This window comes from Neovison vison, chromosome 7, assembly GCF_020171115.1.
Source record: "Neovison vison isolate M4711 chromosome 7, ASM_NN_V1, whole genome shotgun sequence".
Lineage (NCBI taxonomy): Eukaryota > Metazoa > Chordata > Mammalia > Carnivora > Mustelidae > Neogale > Neogale vison.
In genome coordinates, this window is record NC_058097.1 from 140170029 (window position 1) to 140190147 (window position 20119).

A 20119-nucleotide genomic window follows, 5' to 3' on the forward strand; every position below is an offset into this window, starting at 1 on the left:
TATTATCCATATTGTACTATAATCATGTATCTTCTGACATATAGAGAGAGATGAAATAAGTTGGTAGATGAATTAGCAAAATTGATAGGCTCTTGTTACTAGTCTCCAAATATTTCAGAGGTGCTAACATTAAGGAAAGACAAGATTATAAGAATGTAGAAGTAATTGGAGAAAATTAGGTCAGACAAAATTGAAGTTGATTATTGAAAAAAATACTCTTGCCTGTGAAATTTATTTTTTATACCTGTATCTTATGGAAAGTAGTAGTAAGAAAAAAAAATGAAAAGAGAACAAAACTGTCCTTCATTTCATTTGGTCAGTGTTAGTACAAGTTCCTGAAAATTTTTAAAAGAAAAATTCACCATCATCAGTAGGCTTATAATGGATGACACAGAACACCATTACGACTTTATGAGTCTACATAAAACAAAATCATGGTTTACCATTTTAGGTACAAAATCTTAACTGACGCCCTATAGCCTGACAAAACCATGCATGTATAGCTTTCTTGAGAAGATAGATATTTATATTTTCATGAAAGTTAAAGATTTTTATATTTAAATACATGCAGTGTATATGTATACATGTGTTATGTAGAGATGTATGTATACAAATATATTTATAAATGAATATAAATATATAAACATATATAATTTACAGTATGTGATTATAATTCCACCAGAGATTTCCAAATCTAAGCACAGATCTCCACTATTTCTTATAATTCCTAAAGAGCACTTAAACAACCGCAAATTCTGAAGGCAGTCATCTTTCAACTACTGATTTTTCTCAAAGCCCTTTGTATATACAACATTCATAGTAGTTAAAAGCAGACTTTGAACCTTGAGAGACTGAAGGAGAATCTTACCTCTTACTATTTCCTGTCACTGGAGAGAAAGCATTTACCTCTATGAGCCTCAGTTTCTTCTGCAAAATGTTGGCAAAGCAGCCTTCAAGAGGATCAAATGAGATAACGTATGCAATTAAGCAAAGTGCCTTAGACATAGAGAATTCTAAATAAATAGTAGCAATTTTCATTACTATTTTGTTTTTTGACCTCCTATGTACTCCCACTGTGTGAAAGTAAGCTGAATGAGGAAGGGAATTTTTTTTTTAATTGTATTCTGTGCTTTACCTCTAGGTCATAGAGAGTACTCAGCACATACTAAGGCATGCAGTATATTTCGGAAAGAAATCAACAGGTGAACAATGTAATGAATAATTTGGCCTCTATATCCAAGATAACCTGGAGAAACAAGTTATTTCTCTTGCTCTCTCTAATGATAAATAGTATTTCACATTCAAGTAATTTTTAAAGGCTGATTTGGAGAGTAGAGACTCAAACAAATAGAAGTTTAATGCAACAATTAACATTTTAAGTATAAGTGGTTTTTTTATGGAAAACACAGTTCAGGTTCCGGTAGTTTCCCTTAAATATCAGTTTATAATCAGAGGTAATTAAATAATTGAAAAAAAAACATTATTCCTTAAGGACAGTTTATATCCTTCCCTTTAAATCTTTGCTTTGGTAGTTTTGTTTTTTCATTTGCTTCTTTTGTCAGTCTCTTCCCATGGCATGAAGTTCCAAATACAATAGTGATAAATCATCTGTGGCCGAAGTATAAGGAATAAACTAAATGTCAGCAGCTAAAGTCACCACATACTGGTGGATGTCCCATCGTACTGAACTTCATTTAGCCCTAGCAGCCTGTGGTTTATGAAGCCTCTAAGTAGATGCCTTCTCTGATTTAAGGTCAGAGAGGAAAGCATGACTAAACATGAACATCATTGTCAGGTGGCCTCCCTTCTATATAAGTTAATGTTTTCTGCTTGTGTGGGACCTGATGAAAAATTTGGTAAATGTCTTAGAAATTTAGAGCTTAAAAAAATGCAACAAGTCCTTAATGACACATCATTTAAAAAAAAAATCTTGAGCTATACTTTTCAAGCGTTGTAGTTTGCCCTAATTTTTTTTTCATAATTTCATGGGATCTCTTATATATCATAAAATGTATGCATTTCATGTATACAATTCAATAAATTTTAATAATTTTACCCAGTCATGTAACCAATAGCATAAATCAGTTTTAGAATGTTTTCATGTTCCCAATAAGATCCCTCATGCCCATTTATAATTAGTTCCCATTCTCACCCCAGCCCAAGACAACTACTAATCTATTTTCTGTCTATAAATTTGCCTTTTCTGATTAACTTTTGTATTTTTTAATATGTCTTAATCCATGAAAAGCTACCAGTAGTAATAATATTGTTTATAGAGTAAGATTTTTTTCTCATTTTTTCTTTTTTAACCAAAGAAAATATAGCCATTCCTTTATTTACAAAACTAACTTTAAAATGGCATTTGACTGTGATCCTAGTGAACATCTCCATTTGGGCAGATTAGGATTTTATGATTGTGTGAGCAGCTACATTGATGACTTCCAGCATTGTGTAAGCAGCGCTAACTGTGGACAGCAGTAAACCCTGCCAAGTCTGGTTGCTTAAATCCTGTATTTCTGTAACTTTAATGACTGCCATTTCAACTCAGTGTTTCTAATAAGGCACAAGTGTCTTGGAACATATTAGAATTCCTTTACTGTCATTTTCATATATGAAACTACATATTTTATTCCAAAGTTAAGTTTTACCACTGTGTTCTCTACGTGGTAATAGATTTCTTCCTTATGTGCATTGTCCATATTCTTGAATTTGAGATGGTCTACTAAAAAGTACATTTTCAGGGGTGGTCTATATATAGAAAAATCCCAGGTTTATTTATTTGGTGTCATGAAATTCAACCTCAAAGGTTTTTGCTTGACATAATTGAATATTTTTGCTTTAGGATCCCAGTGGAAATAGTGTAACAAGGATTCCACTTGGCATGGAATGAGGAGGGTACAGTGGTTAATTCATCATGTTTCCTGCCTGTAGGGAGCTTATAGTTAGCTAGGGAAATAGCCATTTTTATTTTGTAAACAATTTTATTTATTTATCTGTACAAGGAGAATAATTTAGTAAACATGAAGTGGTAGATTAAGTGAATTGTGTTATGGGTTGTTGCCTGGCCCATGTATGGTGCACAGTAAATGTTGGTTGAATGAGTGTACTAATGAGTGAGGGTATGCCTTGATAAAAAATCAAAGGTATATGAAAGGAACTGGAGCATTTACAAACCAATGACATGCTCATAATACGACATAAAATGAATTTGGGAAACACAATCATACCCAACAGGGTTTGACTGGATGATCCCTTTGAAATAAAGCCAACACTTTGTTCTTAAGTATTTCAAACAACCAAGACAGGAATAAAAGAAGAAGAAGAAAAAGAAGACGACAAAGAAGAAGAATTCTAAGAAAGCAAGATACACAGCATTAGGTGATTATTAAAATAGTGACCTTTGATTTAAATCATGGCATTAAAGAATCCTGAATGAGTTCATGAGTTTATCGTATCCAAATAGAGCTAGGCTGAGTGTCAGTTCATTCACATGTACACACAGACAAACTCAGATACATACACATATATATTCCACATATATAGTACCCTCATTGATCCTACTCATGGAAGCAATATGCTTAAGAGGAAAGGCTGTCAATGAACACAATGATAAAAAAAGGGATAGTTTCAGTGAGTGATAAAGAGAAGTGCTAAGAAAGATATAAAGTGGTGTAAGATGGGATGAGAGACGAGTGTCTTTTTGTTTGTTTGTTTGTTTTTTTGACAGAGAGATCACAAGTAGTCAGAGAGGCAGGCAGAGAAAGAGAGAGAAGGAAGCAGGCTTCCCACTAAGCAGAGAGCCCGACGTGGGGCTCGATCCTAGGACCCTGAGATCATGACCTGAGCTGAAGACAGAGGCTTTAACCCACTGAGCCACCCAGGCGCCCAAGATGAGTGTCTTTAGTTCCAAGTCCAGAAAAGACCTCTGGGGAGGTTGCCTTCTAGTGGTAACCTGAATGAGAGAGAAGACCTGGGCCATAGCAAGAGGTTAATGCAGATGCCTTTAGAGAGGAACTAGTGAGGATATCTGAGCTAAGAAGAATGCCAGGATGGCTGGGTCTTGGGGAATGATGGACAAAGTGGCAAGCAATGATCCCTAAAAGGTATCTTATAGCCCTGGAGATGACTGTGAATTTTATTTCAGTTGGAAGGGAAGTCTCTGGGAAGTTTTTATAAGCAGGGGAACCATATGATCTGATTTCATGCTTTAGAACTGTCTCCTCACAGTTTGCTATGAAAAGTAGCTATTAGAAGTACAGGAGAAAAATCGGTTAGAAGGCTGTTGCAACACTCCAACAAGAGAAGGTGGTGTTTCCATTAGGGTGGCAACCCTGGGGAGGTTGGAGTCATTTTTGGTAGAAAAGAGCTTGTTAATGAATTGGTTGTGGAGTATAATAGTTGCAAGTGAAGAATCAATGAAAATGCCCAGATTTTTGTACTGAACAACCAGTAGAGAATGCTGCTGTTTATTTAAAAACTGAGAGAAAATGAATTCGCATGATCAAATGAGTAGACCAGTGTCCTTTCTTGCAGATTATATTATAAATACTTGAAAATTGTTTTCTTCTATTGCTTTCTTCATAACATGAGGCATAGTGCTTTTTTAATTTATTATTTTATTTTATTTTATTTTGTCAGTGTTCCAAGATTCATTGTTTATGCACCACACCCAGTGCTTTGCATCTTGTGGGTGCTAATGACCGTGTATTATCTGATAAGTTGGTTGGGAAATTGAGGTATGAAGAATCCATGTCTGGGCCTTCCAGTATGTTGCACTATACTAAAACTTTTGGCTTCTTAAAAAGAGATTATTTTTTTAAATTTTTGCAAATGTTAAGAAATGTGAAGAAGAAAACTAGCCTACATTTAAAACTTTTCCTTTACGACTTTTCAAACCCTCTCACGTGGATCTTCAAGGAATTGTAACTTGCTGCAATTTAATTACTAAGAGAGTCATTTTCGTTAATGAGGATAAATACTACATTTCCTTCATTTGGGAGTTTGTCATTAAGATTCAAAGAAAAAGCATTTTAGAGTTTTGATATTTTACTTGATATTTTACATTTGAATTTTCTTTACATTGATTGTCCAATGGCTATGAATGCTACACATTTCAAGCTTTTCCTAACCAAAAAGACCAAAACAAAAAAACAAAACAAAAATTGCTTCGTGTTGTGAAACTCATCCCCAAGGAAAACAAGAATTTGTTTAAACAGAGTTTGCTGCTGGCACCTAGTTTCACCTCACTGGACCAAATTAAAAGTCTACACTAAAGGACGTAGAAAGCACTGTACTTTTTTTGTTGGGTTGTAGGTCCAGATTTTTAGTTCTGGTAATGAGTAGCAGCTTAGCTGAGCTACCTTGAGCAGCAAGGGAGGATACCAGAGAAGGAGACAGGTCTTAACTTGGGAATATGAATAGTCTGAAGAAAGGAGGGAAATGAACAATTAGCAATTAGCCTTTTACTTTTACATTCCACTTGTTAATATATTGATGGTGATGACTTCTCTGTGGTGGCCATTGTGGGGAAGCTTTGGTATTCATACTTGTCTTCTTTTTATTTGTTTATTTATTTTTTATTTTCAGCATAACAGTATTCATTATTTTTGCACCACACCCAGTGCTCCATGCAATCCGTGCCCTCTATAATACCCACCACCTGGTATCCCGACCTCCCAACCCCCCCCCGCCCATTCTAAACCCTCAGATTGTTTTTCAGAGTCCATAGTCTCTCATGGTTCACCTCCCCTTCCAATTTTCCCCAACTCCCTTCTCCTCTCTATCTCCCCATGTCCTCCATGTTATTTGTTATGCTCCACAAATAAGTGAAACCATATGATAATTGACTCTCTCTGCTTGACTTATTTCACTCAGCATAATCTCTTCCAGTCCCGTCCATGTTGCTACAAAAGTTGGGTATTCGTCCTTTCTGATGGAGGCATAATACTCCATGCTTGTCTTCTTAAGACCAGCTTCCTCTTAAAGCTCTGGGCTGTCTCTGACCCTTCTCCAGCTCTTTGATATACCTGGGGATTATAGAGTGCTCTTTCTAAACTGCAAAAGTGACTATATTTTAATATTACTTAAATTTTCTCATGACCTCTTCTTTGCCTGCAGAATATAATCCAAACTCCAGGAACCAGTTTCCCTTGTTTCATATTTAAGCTTTGTAAGGTTTTTCCTACTATCAACCGAACTCTCCTTTTTAAAACTGTCTCCCTGCTCACATTCTTAGCTGCCATTAGCTCATACTCTCTTGGTTTTCTCCTGCTTCTCAACTCACTTCTTCCTAGTCTTCTTTCCAGTTTTCTCTTTCTCTACATGTGTCACAATGTTGATTTTCTGCAGGTCTCCCAAACTTTCAGTCTTTTTTATCACAGTGTTTGTAGGAATATCTGTGGCTTCAAATGTACTTCAAATGTTGACTCCAAAATGTCCTTCTTTATAATAGAACTGTCTACTAAGCTTGAACTCTAATGTCTACCTATCTTATGAAATGTCTCTACCTTGTTGGCACACAGGTTCCCCAAACTCACCACATACAACATTAAAATAATTATATTCCCCCCAGATCTGTTATTCCCATACTACTTTTTCAGTATGAAGTACCAGCATTGATCCAACAACCCCAACCAGATACATGAAAGCTGTGCTAGACTCCTCATTCACCCACCACACACAACTGCCAAATCCTATAGATCCCATTTCCTCGATGTTTCTTAGCTCTAGCCTTATTCTCCTTCCTTAGGCCCTTGGTTAGTTCAAGTTCAGGTCACGAGTTTTAGACACCTTATGACCAAATGACACTGCCTCCCTGGAAAGTAATTTCCATTTACTATTCCCCATGCTTCACACTTTACAAAATTTATTTCACATATATTGCTCCATTTTCTCCCTAGAGCCATCTGTGAGAAGGCCCTATATATACATTATACTGATGACAGAAACATCAATAGGAGTGTTTGGGTTTTAAGATTGTCGAGAACCTAAGAAAAGGATAAATCCCTAACCCAAGACCATCAGCTCTGGAGGTCATGCTCCTTTCCCTATCATGTATTGTTTCCCACCAGTGCCCCATAAAGTAGATGGGGAGACCAGGAACAATTGTTTCCTCCTCAAGCTGAGGAAAAAAATCAAAACAAGGCAAGTGAAAGCACTTATCTAAGGCCTTTGAGCTCTCCTTAGGAGCACAGTGGGAAAACCCACATTTCTGACTTCTAGGCTTCTGTTCTTTTTTCCATACAACTCTGCTTCCTAGATATTGTCAAAGAATAAAAAGAATGTGAAAAATTTTCCTGAAAAATATGTTTTGTGTATGAAATAAAGGGATACTCAGGGTCATATCCACTAATGCCTGAAATCCCAACAGGTATACAAAAATCTTCCCATTCCAGGTTCTCTAATTGTCGGTGCATTTTGTTGTCCTTGGCCACATTTTATGTAAAATTCCACATTAAAATCTGCTTTCCTTTTTGAAGTTGCTATGTTGGTGGAACTAGCTGAGACTTGATTTAAGTTCTTATAGGTCCAATTTTTTACTTTCCTTGTGAAGAATAGTCTGTGTGGAAAGGAGCTTTTGATACACGTTCTTACATTACCTCCTGAGATGCAACTTGCATACTACAGTAGCTAACAAGAGTGAGGTGCAGTCTACCCTCCAAAACCAAAATGAATAAAGGCAGCAATATGCCTGCTGTATTAAAATACTACCTTTTGCTTCTGATGTTTCAGGCTCTGAGACCAGGCCTATCTGGGTTCAGTCCTGAGGGGAGAATACTAAGATTAGCATTTGAAGTATACCTTCAGAGTCTTAAACTACTTAACAGTGATGACCAGGAGTTTGAGACTGGCCAGTGTCTGGGCAAGTTGTATTTATTATTGAACTTCTGTCACAGAGAAGAACATGAAGAGGTCTCAGTGTCACAAGACAGAGAAAACCATGGGCTAGGAATTGGATCTGCATTCTGATCTCACCTTAACCATTCTGGTCATGCATTATAACCTCTCTAGGTCTCCCCTATAAGACTGTGAGGTCTCCCATGATATTCTTTAGGGATAAGGAGAAAACTAAAATCTAGGTGATAATCCTATTAGGCATTCATAAGATAGAAATTCTCATCACCCACACATCTAATACTGGTTATTGGTTTGTTAGTTAAACGTTTGGACACAACTGTCATCATTTGGAAGGAAAAAGAAAAGATACTTGAATGTTGTCATTATTTCACCTTAATTTTTTTTTTTTAATTTTAGAGAGAGCATACATGATCACATGAGTGGGTTAGAGGTGGATGGAAGCCACAGAGGGAGAGAGAGAGAATCTTAAACAGGCTCCATGCCCAGCATGGAGCCCAAGGCAGGGCTCAATTTCACAACCCTGAGATCATGAGCCAATATCAAGATCCTGTGGCTTAACCACCTGAGCCAGCTAGGTGCCCCTCAACTTAAATTTTAAACATATAACTATACAGTGGCACAGTCAAATCAGTGGTTTAGTGGTATTTTTAAAAAGTAGTAGAATTTCTCCTAATACACTTCCTCTAATTTTTTTTTTGAGTTGCCGTGTTATTAATGACTTGATTAAAGCTGTTCACCATTAAGTAAAACCACATTTCTAACATCTTTGACTATGGCATAAGAAATTTGGTGCCCTGAATTTGATCCACATTTTTTTCATATTTAGATGTTTACCCCAGAATGCATGCTTTCTTCACTGCCCATACTTTTAGTTTTCAACAGATCATCTTCATTAGTCCAGAGTTATATGGTATCTTTCTATAAATCCTCAGTACTCTTAATTTGTCTGATATCACTTATCAGATTTTTTAAAATATGAGGGTCAAGATTTTCTCTACTATCGTCAACCTCTGGCCACACTTTTTATGATGTCATTTTCTAGCATCTAAATTGTTCATTAATTGCTTTAAAATGTTTGGTATACCAAGTTGATTAGAAAGGCCAAAAATCTGGCATCCATTTTTTATGAAGTTCTACTTCATTTTTCTTGCATAAAGCACAGACTTAATTTATTATCCATGCCTTTCAATTTAGATTTCTTTAAATTAGAGTCAAAATCAAAAGTTCGCTACATCATTTTATAATTATTTTCTGACTTTTATAATTGTCTGTCTCACACCTTATTTGGCAGCAGTGTTTTGAACTACATATAATTATTATGTCTTTCTAGATTAGTAATGTTTTTATAAGTGACATGTCTTTTTAAATTTTTAAAGTTTTTTATTGAAGTATAGTTAACATAGAGTATTATATTATTTTCAGGTATACAATATAATGATTCAACAATTCTACACATTTTTCAGTATTCATCAGATAAGTGTACACTTAAGCACCCATATCCCCGCCCCCACCCAACTACCTTCTGTTTGGCCATCACCAGTTCATTCTCTGTATTTAGGAGTCTACTTTTGTGCTTTTGTGTGTGTGTGCTTATTCCTTTTTGTGCTTTTCTGTGCTTATTCATTTTTTTGTGCTTATTCATTTCTTTTGTTTCTTAAATTTCCCATATGAATGAAATCATATGGTACTGTCTTCCTCTGATTTGTTTCACTAAGCATTATATCCTCTAGTCCATCTGTATCTCTGCAAATTGCAAGTCCTCATTTTTAATGGCTGACTATGTGTGTGTGTGTGTGGTGTGTACATCTACCCCATGTTTATCCATTCATCTATCAATGGACACTTGGGTCATTTCCATATCTTAGCTGTTGTAAATAATGCTGCAATAAAATAGGGATGCATATATCTTTTTGAATGAGTGTTTTCATTTTCTTTAGGTAAATACTCAGTAGTAGAATTAGTGAACCAAATGGTACTTCTATTTTTATTTTTTTAAGAACTTCCATACTGTTTTCTACCAGTTCGTATTCCCACCAACAGTGCATGAGGGTTCCTTTTTCTCTGCATTTTTATGCCAACATTTGTCATTTCTTGTGTTTTTTTTTTTTATTTTAACCGTTCTGACAGGTGTACAGTAATACCTCATTATGGTTTTCATTTGCATTTCCCTGATGATTAATGACATTGAACATCTCTTTATGTGTCTGTTGGCCATCTGTATTTCTTCTTGGAAAAGAAGACCTGACCATTTTTAATTGGATTATTTGTTTTTTATATGTTGAGTTGTATAAGTTCTTTATATCTTTTGAATATTAACCCTTATGAGATTTATCATTTGCAGATCTTTTCTCTCATTTACTAGATTGCCTTCATTGTTTTATTTCCTTTGCTGTGCAAAAGCTTTGATGTTTTGAACTGCTTATCATTAATAAGTTTTTCTAGATCAGTAAACTTAGTGTTGATAGAAATAATTCTTTTTACACACTCACATTTAATGAGTGTGCATATTTAAATTACATGAGTATAAAATGAGTATAATAAGAATAAACAGATATGAGAACAGTTACAACTGAATCTTAGTAAACATACAAGTCATATGGAAAGAATGAGAATATATGGGCCATGAGCATTCCAGTTGCAATGAACATTAGTCAGCTTGTCACTGAGGATGAAGATGACTCGTTAATCTATAAAAAGGTGTTGATTAAGAGAGCTCAGTAGTTGGGACACCTGGGTGGCTCATTCAGTTGAGTGTCTACCTTTGGCTTAGGTCATGATCTTAGGGTCCTGGGATCGAGTCCTGCCTTGGGCTCCTTGCTCAGCAGGGACCCTGCTTCTCCCTCTTCCTGCTCTTCCCCTGCTTGTGCTCTCTCTCTCTCTCTCTCTCTGTGACAAATAAAATAAAATAAAATATAGCGAGAGCTCAGTAGTAAAACTTGTGGACTGAACAGTTAAACTGGAGGAGGACCAGTGATGATTTGCTAAGAATGCATGGTCCTTGTCTCTAATTATAATTAATAATTTGCATGAAAATGTAAAAGACATTTTATCATATTTGGAGATGATAAAAAAACTACATGAAAAAGTGAAGTTCTGTAATGGCTAGCACATCTTATATACTCAATACATATTTATTCAGTTGAATTGATGACCTAATGTTAGCTCAGCTATAAAACTAGATCAAAATTAATACCACTAAATTTGATGGTGGTAGATATTAATTAACTATCTTGAGTTTCTGAAGCCCCATGTACAAGTACACGATAAAACTGATTTCAAATCATTTGATGTCAAAAATATATGAGAGGTTAGCTTAACCTTAAATTTAACGACATAGTTAAGCAAACTTTAAAATTCCATGTTATCCTGGGCTCCTCTGGAAGGAGTATGGAATATAGGTGGAAGAAAGTCAGCATCTCCTGGCACTCAGCCCTGGTTTGAGCATATCTGGATCTCTGAATTCATTTCTGGGTTCTATAATTCAAGTAAAAATCAGAAGAAAAATGGGGTGCCTGGCTGGCTCAGTCTGTAGAATGTATGACTCTTGATCTCGGGGTTGTGGGTTTGAGCCCCACATTGGGTGTTGAGATTACTTAAAAATAAAATCTTAAAAAAAAAAAAAAGAGTGCCTGGGTGGCTCAGCCAGTTAAGCATCTGACTCTTGATTTCAGCTCAGGTCATGCATGATCTAAAGGTCATGAGATGGAGTCCTGCATCAGCCATCAGGGTAGTCCACTTTTCTCTTTCTCTATCTTTCTCTTTTTTCCCTTCTTCCCCCTCCCTCCCTCTCACTTTGCCACTCCCCCTGCTCATACTCTCTTTCTCTCTCTCTCTCTTAAGTAAATAAATAAACCTTTAAAAAAGTAAAAATATGTATGCCTGTGTGGCTCAGTTAGTTAAGCATCTAGCTGAAGGCAGATGCTTCAGCTCAGGTCATGATACCAGGGTCCTGGGATGGAGTCCCACATCAGGCTCCCTGCTTAGTGGGGAGCCTGATTTTCCCTCTGCCTACCATTCCACTGGTTTATAGTCTCTCTCTCTCTCTCTCATAAATAAATATAAAATCTTTAATTAATTAATTAATTAATTTTTAAAAAGAAAAATGTTAGAGTATAGAAAAAAGATAGCTAGGAATCTTAATACCGTCTAATAAAGAGTCAGAAGCGTTAAGAATGTTTATTAGAAAGAACAGAAATTGCAAGAATATCTGTCCTTCCATGGCTACTGTGGCTATATCAGTATTGCACCAAGAGAAAGAACTTTTCAATAGGTATAGCTGTTCCACTGTAGATATTATACATATTTCCCACATGTATAATAGGTACATTAAGCTAAGCTTGTATAAAATGAAACTCGGTTATATTCCTAGTGTCATTGTCCAAGTTTAGGCATTTATTAACTTTCTGTCTCATGATGATTTCCACTGGTCTCCCCACTTGTAGATTCGCTCCTCTTCCTTCCACTTTTCAGAGTATTTTTAGGTTTACCCTTCTGAATCATAGATAGCACCATATTGATCCCCAACTTTAGAGAGTTCACGATTGCCATCAAAATAAAGTCCAGACCTCTTGGCATGGTATTCACTGCCCGCCTTGCCCCACCCCAAGTCAGTCTCCTGATCTCATCCCTGCCTAGTCTGCTCTGGCCAGGCCAAACCTTCAAGGTTTTCAGAACACAACATGTACTTTCAATCCTCCATGATTTTGATCATACTCTTCTAGCTTCTCAGAAAGTCATCTTTCCCTTCCACACCATTAAAATATATATATATATATTTTTTATATATATATATTGTATATATATATATATATATATATATATATATATACACACACACACACACACACACAGGGGAGTCTGGGTGGCTCAGTGGGTTAAAGCCTCTGCCTTCGGCTCAGGTCATGATCCCAGGGTCCTGGGATCGAGCCCTGCATCAGGCTCTCTGCTCAGCAGGGAGCATGCTTCCCTCCCTCTCTCTCTGCCTTCCTCTCTGCCTACTTACGATCTCTGTCTGTCAAATAAATAAATAAAATATTAAAATATATATATATATAATATATATATCCTTCCAGATCCAGCTTAGATGGTCTACCAGATATACCTAGAGATTGATATTGAATAATGTTATCTATATGAAAAGATCCCATGTGGTTTATTTGATTTTACTGATTCTATTATCAAGTATTTATTGAGTACTACCATTAAGGAATCAAAGAGTCATCCCAAGCACCTAACATGATCCCTAGTACATAGTAAATTCCCAATGAACATTTGTTAGATGTGACGAGGAGATGTAAATAATTATATGAGACAATTTGTGTTAAGTATCAGTAAAGCAATAGGAGAGATACCCAGCTTCATGTGGGAAGGTAATAGTTTTGGCTATGTTGCATTTGAGGTACTGGTTGGATACCCAAGAAGATATACACTTTTCTTTTTAAGAATGGCAACTTAATGCATGTGTACAAAGACAGGGGAAGTAGAAAAAGAGAAGAAATAAATAATAAGAGAGATCAGATAAATGATAGATAAAGGTGTTCAAGAGAACGTGAAGAGTTATAAATGACAAGGAGAGATGAAAGTTATTCAGAAATGTGGGTAAAAAATGAAACAGAATAATGAAAACATACCAGGAGGTATTTTACGTGGATGGGAATTTACAAGGCACATTAAATTTCATTGTTATCACCTTGTTATTAAAAGACCCAAAAATCTTTTTGTGTTCTCCATAAAATGACATAGTTTTAACACTACAACATTTTGTAAAGACCAGTTATCCTGTCTCTTATTGCTTTAGAGTTGGAGAAAATTAAAAAGTCATTTATCATCACCATCTAGGTCCTTTGTGTTGCATGTGTAATAAAATAGTTTCAAATCAGATGCTCAACAAAATTTTAATTTCACACAGCAATAGAATTGCATCTTTCAGCACCATTCAGATGTCATTTTCGTAGGCAATAACCAGAGTCTTTTACTTGGAAAATCAGAGAGTTCCTGGAAAAGTGATTCTCCTGTTCTCTGGTTCAGTTTTAGTCAATGACAGCATGATTTTTAGAAAGGGAATAGGGCTATTACCTCTCTCTAAACCTGAAAAGGTCGTGGTAAAAATTGACCTCCACAGTTGCCTGATTTGCCACTTCCGCCAAGCTGCCTAAGTACAGAGAGAAGCCACAGGATTTCTACCATGTGATGGGACTTCGTCCCCAGTGTCATTGCTGTGACATCCTGCTGAGCCTTCGCATCCCACTCACTCACCATTCACTGTCACTCAAATGCTCATAGATGTCCAGGGCTCATTAATAAGGTGCTATGGATAGGAGAGAGAAGGCCCTCTTTTAAATTACCTTCATTTAAAAAAAAAAATGATCTTCAAAAGCCACTGACATGCAAGTTGGACAGATATGGTGACTATAATGGGTGCTGTTTTATGCAAAACAAAACTGTCAGATTCAGCATTTCCTAACAAAATGTTTGGGATCCTGTGTCTGAACTCATCACAGAGCTTTGCTTTCACTTTTCTGTAAGGCAACATGATTTGTCTTGGAGGAACAAGGACTTTAGAGCCAGCAAACATGGGTCCTACTCTTGCTACCTAATAGCTGTGAGACCTTGGTCTTTAATTTCCTTCAGAAATGGGCATAATGGTTCACTCTCGATGTTGTCACAAAGTTTGAAAGAGACGGGGCATGGGGCCTTGCAGATAGATGGAACTCAGACCATGGTTTTCATGCTTCAAAAAGGCATGTATGGAGCATGTTCTGTGGGTCAGCCCTGAGCTGAGAATGTGCAAATGAATAAACCGCACTCCTTGCTCTGAAAACAGGCGTCACTTAGTGGGAAAAAACGACAATAACAACAATAGGCATGTAAATGAATGGTGGTGATTCTCAGTCTCGGGTGCTATTTTGGATGTGTGGAAGACATGGGATGGTGCACAGAGCAGCATGTCAACAGCGTTGGAGTGGTGGAGGGCACATCCTAGAATGCTTTACAGAATAGATTCAATTTTGTCTTAGAAAAATGATAGGAGGAGAATGATGGCCATTTTTGATAAGATTTTTTTTTTTTTTAAGACAAGGATATTCTGAGCACTTGGCTCTGCAATGTTAAAAGCTTGACGTTTTAGCTGAGCCTCCTCCCATGCTGCTGCTTCCCACAGTTCTCAGAATTCCATCTGATTGGTCTGTGCCTGAGGAGCTGAAAGGGCCAGGCAGTAGTTACCTATAATCTGTTCGTCGTGGTGGAACTAGTCGCACACTGTCTATGCAGTCAATAATATGGAATGCCAATAATATGGAATGCATGGGCCTGCTCAGTTCTGGGGGGAGATGTTCGGTGTTCTTAAAAAATACAAGTTATTATCACCATCTGGTAGCTCCTAATACCCACTGCAAGTGTCCCCCCTTCAAGTCCTGCTTACACATTGCTATCAGGGAAGAACAAAAATTCCCTTGTGTCTGTAGGTCTTGACTATCCAGTAATTCGCTGTATTTGTCTTAATAAAGTAAGAGGGTCATTACATGTTATAAAAGGCTCTGTTTCTTCAAAATTTACACACCAGGAGAAACTGGCTGACTTTGCACATGTAATATACGAGGAGTCAAATTCTGTGAGCACTTCACGGTATCTCCCACATTTAAGTGTCACTAAAACCTTAAGAGGGGCAGATGTTGCAGATAGATGGAACTCAGCCCATGGTTTTCATCCTTCAAAAAGGCATTTATGAAGCATGTTCTGTGACTCAGCCCCGAGCTGAGAATGTGCAAATGAGCTGAGAATGCGACATTACTGGAATAATGTCGAGTAGAATAATAATTAGTTTAAGGTAGTGATGAGTAAAGAGAGATTGCTGAATATTTCTTTGTTTTAATTGTATGGGCTAGGCTAGAGGTGAGGAGGCAATCAGGAATTCCAGCTACTCATTCGTCTTGGTTAGCAGGCATCATTGATCTTTACCCAAAAAGGACTATTGGTACTTTCTAAACCAGTGCCATATAGATGGTAACGGAAAGGATTAAATAGTTTAAACAAAAAATACAATTAGCAAGTAAGCATATAGAAAAATATGGTCATTTTCGCTAATGAGGAAATACTTATAAATTGGAAGTATCATTTTGTACCTATTATCAATTTTTTAAATTATACTGTTAGTGTCCATAAGATTGTGGTGAAATTGGTGTATGTATGTGTATATATATATGTACATATACATATATAGTAGAGGCAATAAAATGATACAAAGCTTTTAAAAAGTAATTAATAACATAAATGAAGAACCTGGTGAATGTTTCCATTTGGGGGACATAGTCAAAGGAGATTGTCAAATAAGAAAAAGTAATTGATATCAATATGTTCATGCAGCATGTTTATAATATTAAAACAGTAGTATTAACCCAAATATCTAACCACAAAGAATAGTTAAATAAAACAGATCTCAGAGGAAGTAACATTAAATAACACCAAAATAATAATTATGGAGACCCTATAAAAACGCTTAAATTATAATGAGCAAATGTGGGATATAAAGCTATATATGGTCTGTTTATGTATAAAACTGTATGAAGCACATGTGGACATAGAGTTGATAGCATAGTGTGGAAAGTACACACATTGGCAACAAGGTAGGCTTTAGTTTGAGTTCTAATTCCATATTTGCAAGCTGTTGATTTCTAGTAAGTCGTTTAGGTTTTATGTGTTTTTATTTTTTATATATAAAATGTGGCTACTCGAACATGCCTACAGGACAGCTGCAATAATTAAAATTAGATAATTCTGAGACATCTGAGACAAGGTAATGGGATTATATGTGATCTTTTTTAACTTTCTCTTATTTTTTTTTAAAGATTTTATTTATTTATTTGACAGAGAGAGATCACAAGTAGGCAGAGAGGCAGGCAGAGAGAGAGGAGGAAGCAGGCTCCCTGCCGAGCCGAGAACCCGACGCGGGACTCGATCCCAGGACCCTGAGATCCTGACCTGAGCCTAAGGCAGCGGCTTAACCCACTGAGCCACCCAGGGGCCCCAACTTTCTCTTATTTTGATCAGTGCTAAATATGTTAAAATACGCATTCTGCTAAATCGTATTAGTTTATTAACAAACAATGTAGCTTTTACCATGTTAAACACTGTTTTAAACATTATATTCACTGAATCCTTATAACAATGCCAGGAAGAAAGTACTATTACTATCCTGATCTCACAGATAAGAAACTGATCCGCAGAGAGCTGTAGATCACTTGACTGAGGTCACATTAGTCCGTGTGGTGGAGCTGGGATTTTAACTTAGGCATCTGGCTACATGGTCCAGCTCCTGAACGCTATGCTGCTTTCTGACTGTCAATCAAACGATGTTCAGGGAACATATCTAGTGCTTGCCCCTATAAAGGATGCCAGAAAACATAGGGCATCATCCTTAACTTGAACAACGTTCTCTAGTTTTTAGCTACAGTGCCCAAATTCTGCTCCCTCAACCTCAGATAAATGTCATCCATGTCACAACTAAATGCAATTAAGAGGATACCACTTCTCGTCCATAATGACTGGAGTTCTGGATGAAAATCTGGAGCCTACTTCTTGACTCTGACAGTGTCGTTGTTTTCCAAAGGATGTGCTGAGAAATTGTGGAGTTGTGTGAAGTTGTCTAATGTTCTGCAAACATCTGACTCAGGTTTCTCTTTATTCATATATTTGTATATATACAGCTTCATAGCCTATATATATATGTATATGTGTGTGTGTATGTAACTAGTATTACAACTAAGATACTAAATACTACAAACTAAAATTACACACTGAAATTAATAAAATTTTATTTTAGTAATAAAATTACATACATTTTATGATACATTTGAACACATAGGAAATCCACAAAACATTACTTTTTGGGGTTAGATTGTCCTTGTATATATCTAATGAAACTTTATCTCTAATTGAAGAGTATTCTGAGATTGCAAAACACGTCCTTACAAATCTGAAAAATTGTCACCATTTGAGAGACGATATAACACAATGGTTAAAAGTAGTGGCTCTAGAATCAGACAGTCTAGATGCTACCTCAAGGACAAGTATTTACCACATGACTCAGGACAAGTCTCTAAACCTCTCCATACCTTAGTTTCTTCACCTGTTAATGGGACAGTGTGTACCTCATAGGGTTGAGAGAAGTAAATAAATTTAGACAAGGGATTCAGGCTACATGAGAGCTCAATGAATGATAAACATTATAATTTTTATTGCAACTGGTTATCTATAAAATCAGTCTTATTACCATGCAACCAAAACAAAATATGGATATCATTAAATTCTAAGATTGGCAGGACGCCTGGGTGTCTCAGTCAGTTAAGCGTCTGCTTCCGGCTCAGGTCATGATCCCAGGGTCCTGGGATCGAGCCCTGCATTGGTCTCCCTGCTCATCAGGGAGTCTGCTTCTCCCTCTGCCCCTCCCACTCTCTCTCTTTTCTCTCTCTCTGTCAAATAAATAAATAACTAAATAAATAATAAAGCCTTTAAAAAAAATTCTAAGATTGGCATGCAACCAGAGGTCTCATTTTTTTGAGTTTTTGTGTTCACCCAACAGCTGAATTGTTATTAATTTTACAAGTAAGTGTTGCAAGTGTGAACTAATATGAAAACTTATACTAATTAAATACTTCTCCAGTTTTCAAATCCACTGTTTTAAAAGGTGTTATAAAAATATTCTTCATTTAAAAAGTAATACACTGCATCATAATGAAATTATGAAAATTACCTCTTGCAAATACTTTTGTTTCTTTTCATGTCCTTCTGTCCTTTCAAGGTTACTTTTGAATAATACATGCCGAAATCAAGTTATAAGGAAATATTAACCCCTTATCTGGTATAGTACCAGATTTTGGTGGATGATTCTACTTGTTATCAAAGAACATTTAATCTCCACTGTATTTCTTTCAAGATGGGTTCTTTTCTTGACAATAGGACTGATTAGAATGTGCAAAGACATTTTAAATAAAAGATCTGTGTTTGTTTTTTCTTTCTTTTGTTGCAGTCATTCTCAACACAGCACTGCAACCCGCCAGCCTTCAGTGACTCTCCAGCGGGCCATCTCCCTGGAAGGGTAAGATAAGAATAATATGGAACCTTCTCTTAAACTAAACTGCAGCCTCATCTCTAGGGCATAAAGAAATTCTCTGCCTGCCTTCCTTCCCTTCTTTCCTTTCGTCATTCCTTCTGTTGGCAAATATCTATCAAGCTTATGTTATATGCCAAGCACTGTGCTAGGTACTACGTTTAAGAAGTCAAATAAGATCTCTTCTTTCCCTTCAGAGGGCTCATTGCCTACTGGGAATGGCAGAAATACAGACACATATTTGCATCCAGTGTAAGCATCACAAAGGAGATGCATGTAAGGAATTAATGGAAGATCCAGGAAGGCCATCTAGCTGAGATGGGCATCAAAGAAGGAGGGGGAAGCAGGTCAGGATGGTTTCAGAGGAGGCATAACTGTCAAGCTGAGAACTGAACCCCCGTGGGTATTTGCCTGACAGACACTGGAAGGAAGGGTTCTCTGAGCAGAAGAAAGGGTGCGTGCAAAAACACGAACACATGAGCAAGCATGAGGTGGCATAAGGCCTTTAGGTGATTCAGAGATTGGCCTAGGGTGTGTGAAGCAGTGAGTCAGGAGAGAAGAATGGAGATGTTGGGGGTGCCTGGGTGGCTCAGTAAGTCAAATGTCCAATTCTTAATTTCAGTTCAGTTCAGGTCTCTGGGTTTGTGAGATCCAGTTCCGGGTCAGGCTCTGTGCTCAGCGAGGAGTCTTTTGGAGAGTATCTCTCTCCCTCTCCCCTGACTCTACCCCTGCTCACACAGTCTCTCGCACTCTCTCTCTCTAAAATAAATGAATAAATTTTTAAAAAGAAAAAGAAAAAAGAGAATGGAGTTGTTGGCTGGACGGGCTTACATTTTAGAGGACTTATAGTATTTTGTATTTCTAAATTCCCCAATCAGATAAAAGCTGGAGGGGCTGGGGGAAAGGGGTTAGGATTTCCCTCTACTTGTTTTATAATTATAGCTGGTTTAATTGAGAACATTTAGTTGATTAATGTATAAAAGTTAAATCATGTTACTTCTCCAGTATCTGTTACCAATTTTGTTTCAACCCTATTTCTCAATGACGCGTAGGCGTCCTTAATGGCATTTCAATTCAAATCTCTAATTTTATTATTTATTAGTCCCTTCTATTTTAAAATATTATGTTTTATTCAGACCTCTGTCCCTCCTTCTATTT

The 20119-nt window shown here is 36.7% G+C and overlaps 1 protein-coding gene across 23 annotated transcripts in view; it reads left to right on the plus strand.

Moving 5' to 3' along the window:
* DLG2 (discs large MAGUK scaffold protein 2) overlaps window positions 1-20119 on the plus strand; it is a 2052576-nt gene that overhangs the window by 1651403 nt on the left and 381054 nt on the right. For all 23 annotated transcript variants that reach the window (XM_044258404.1, XM_044258405.1, XM_044258399.1 and 20 more), the window contains one exon: window positions 18881-18949. In XM_044258404.1, the coding sequence (XP_044114339.1) occupies window positions 18881-18949 (69 nt within the window). The remainder of the gene's footprint in view (window positions 1-18880; window positions 18950-20119) is intronic.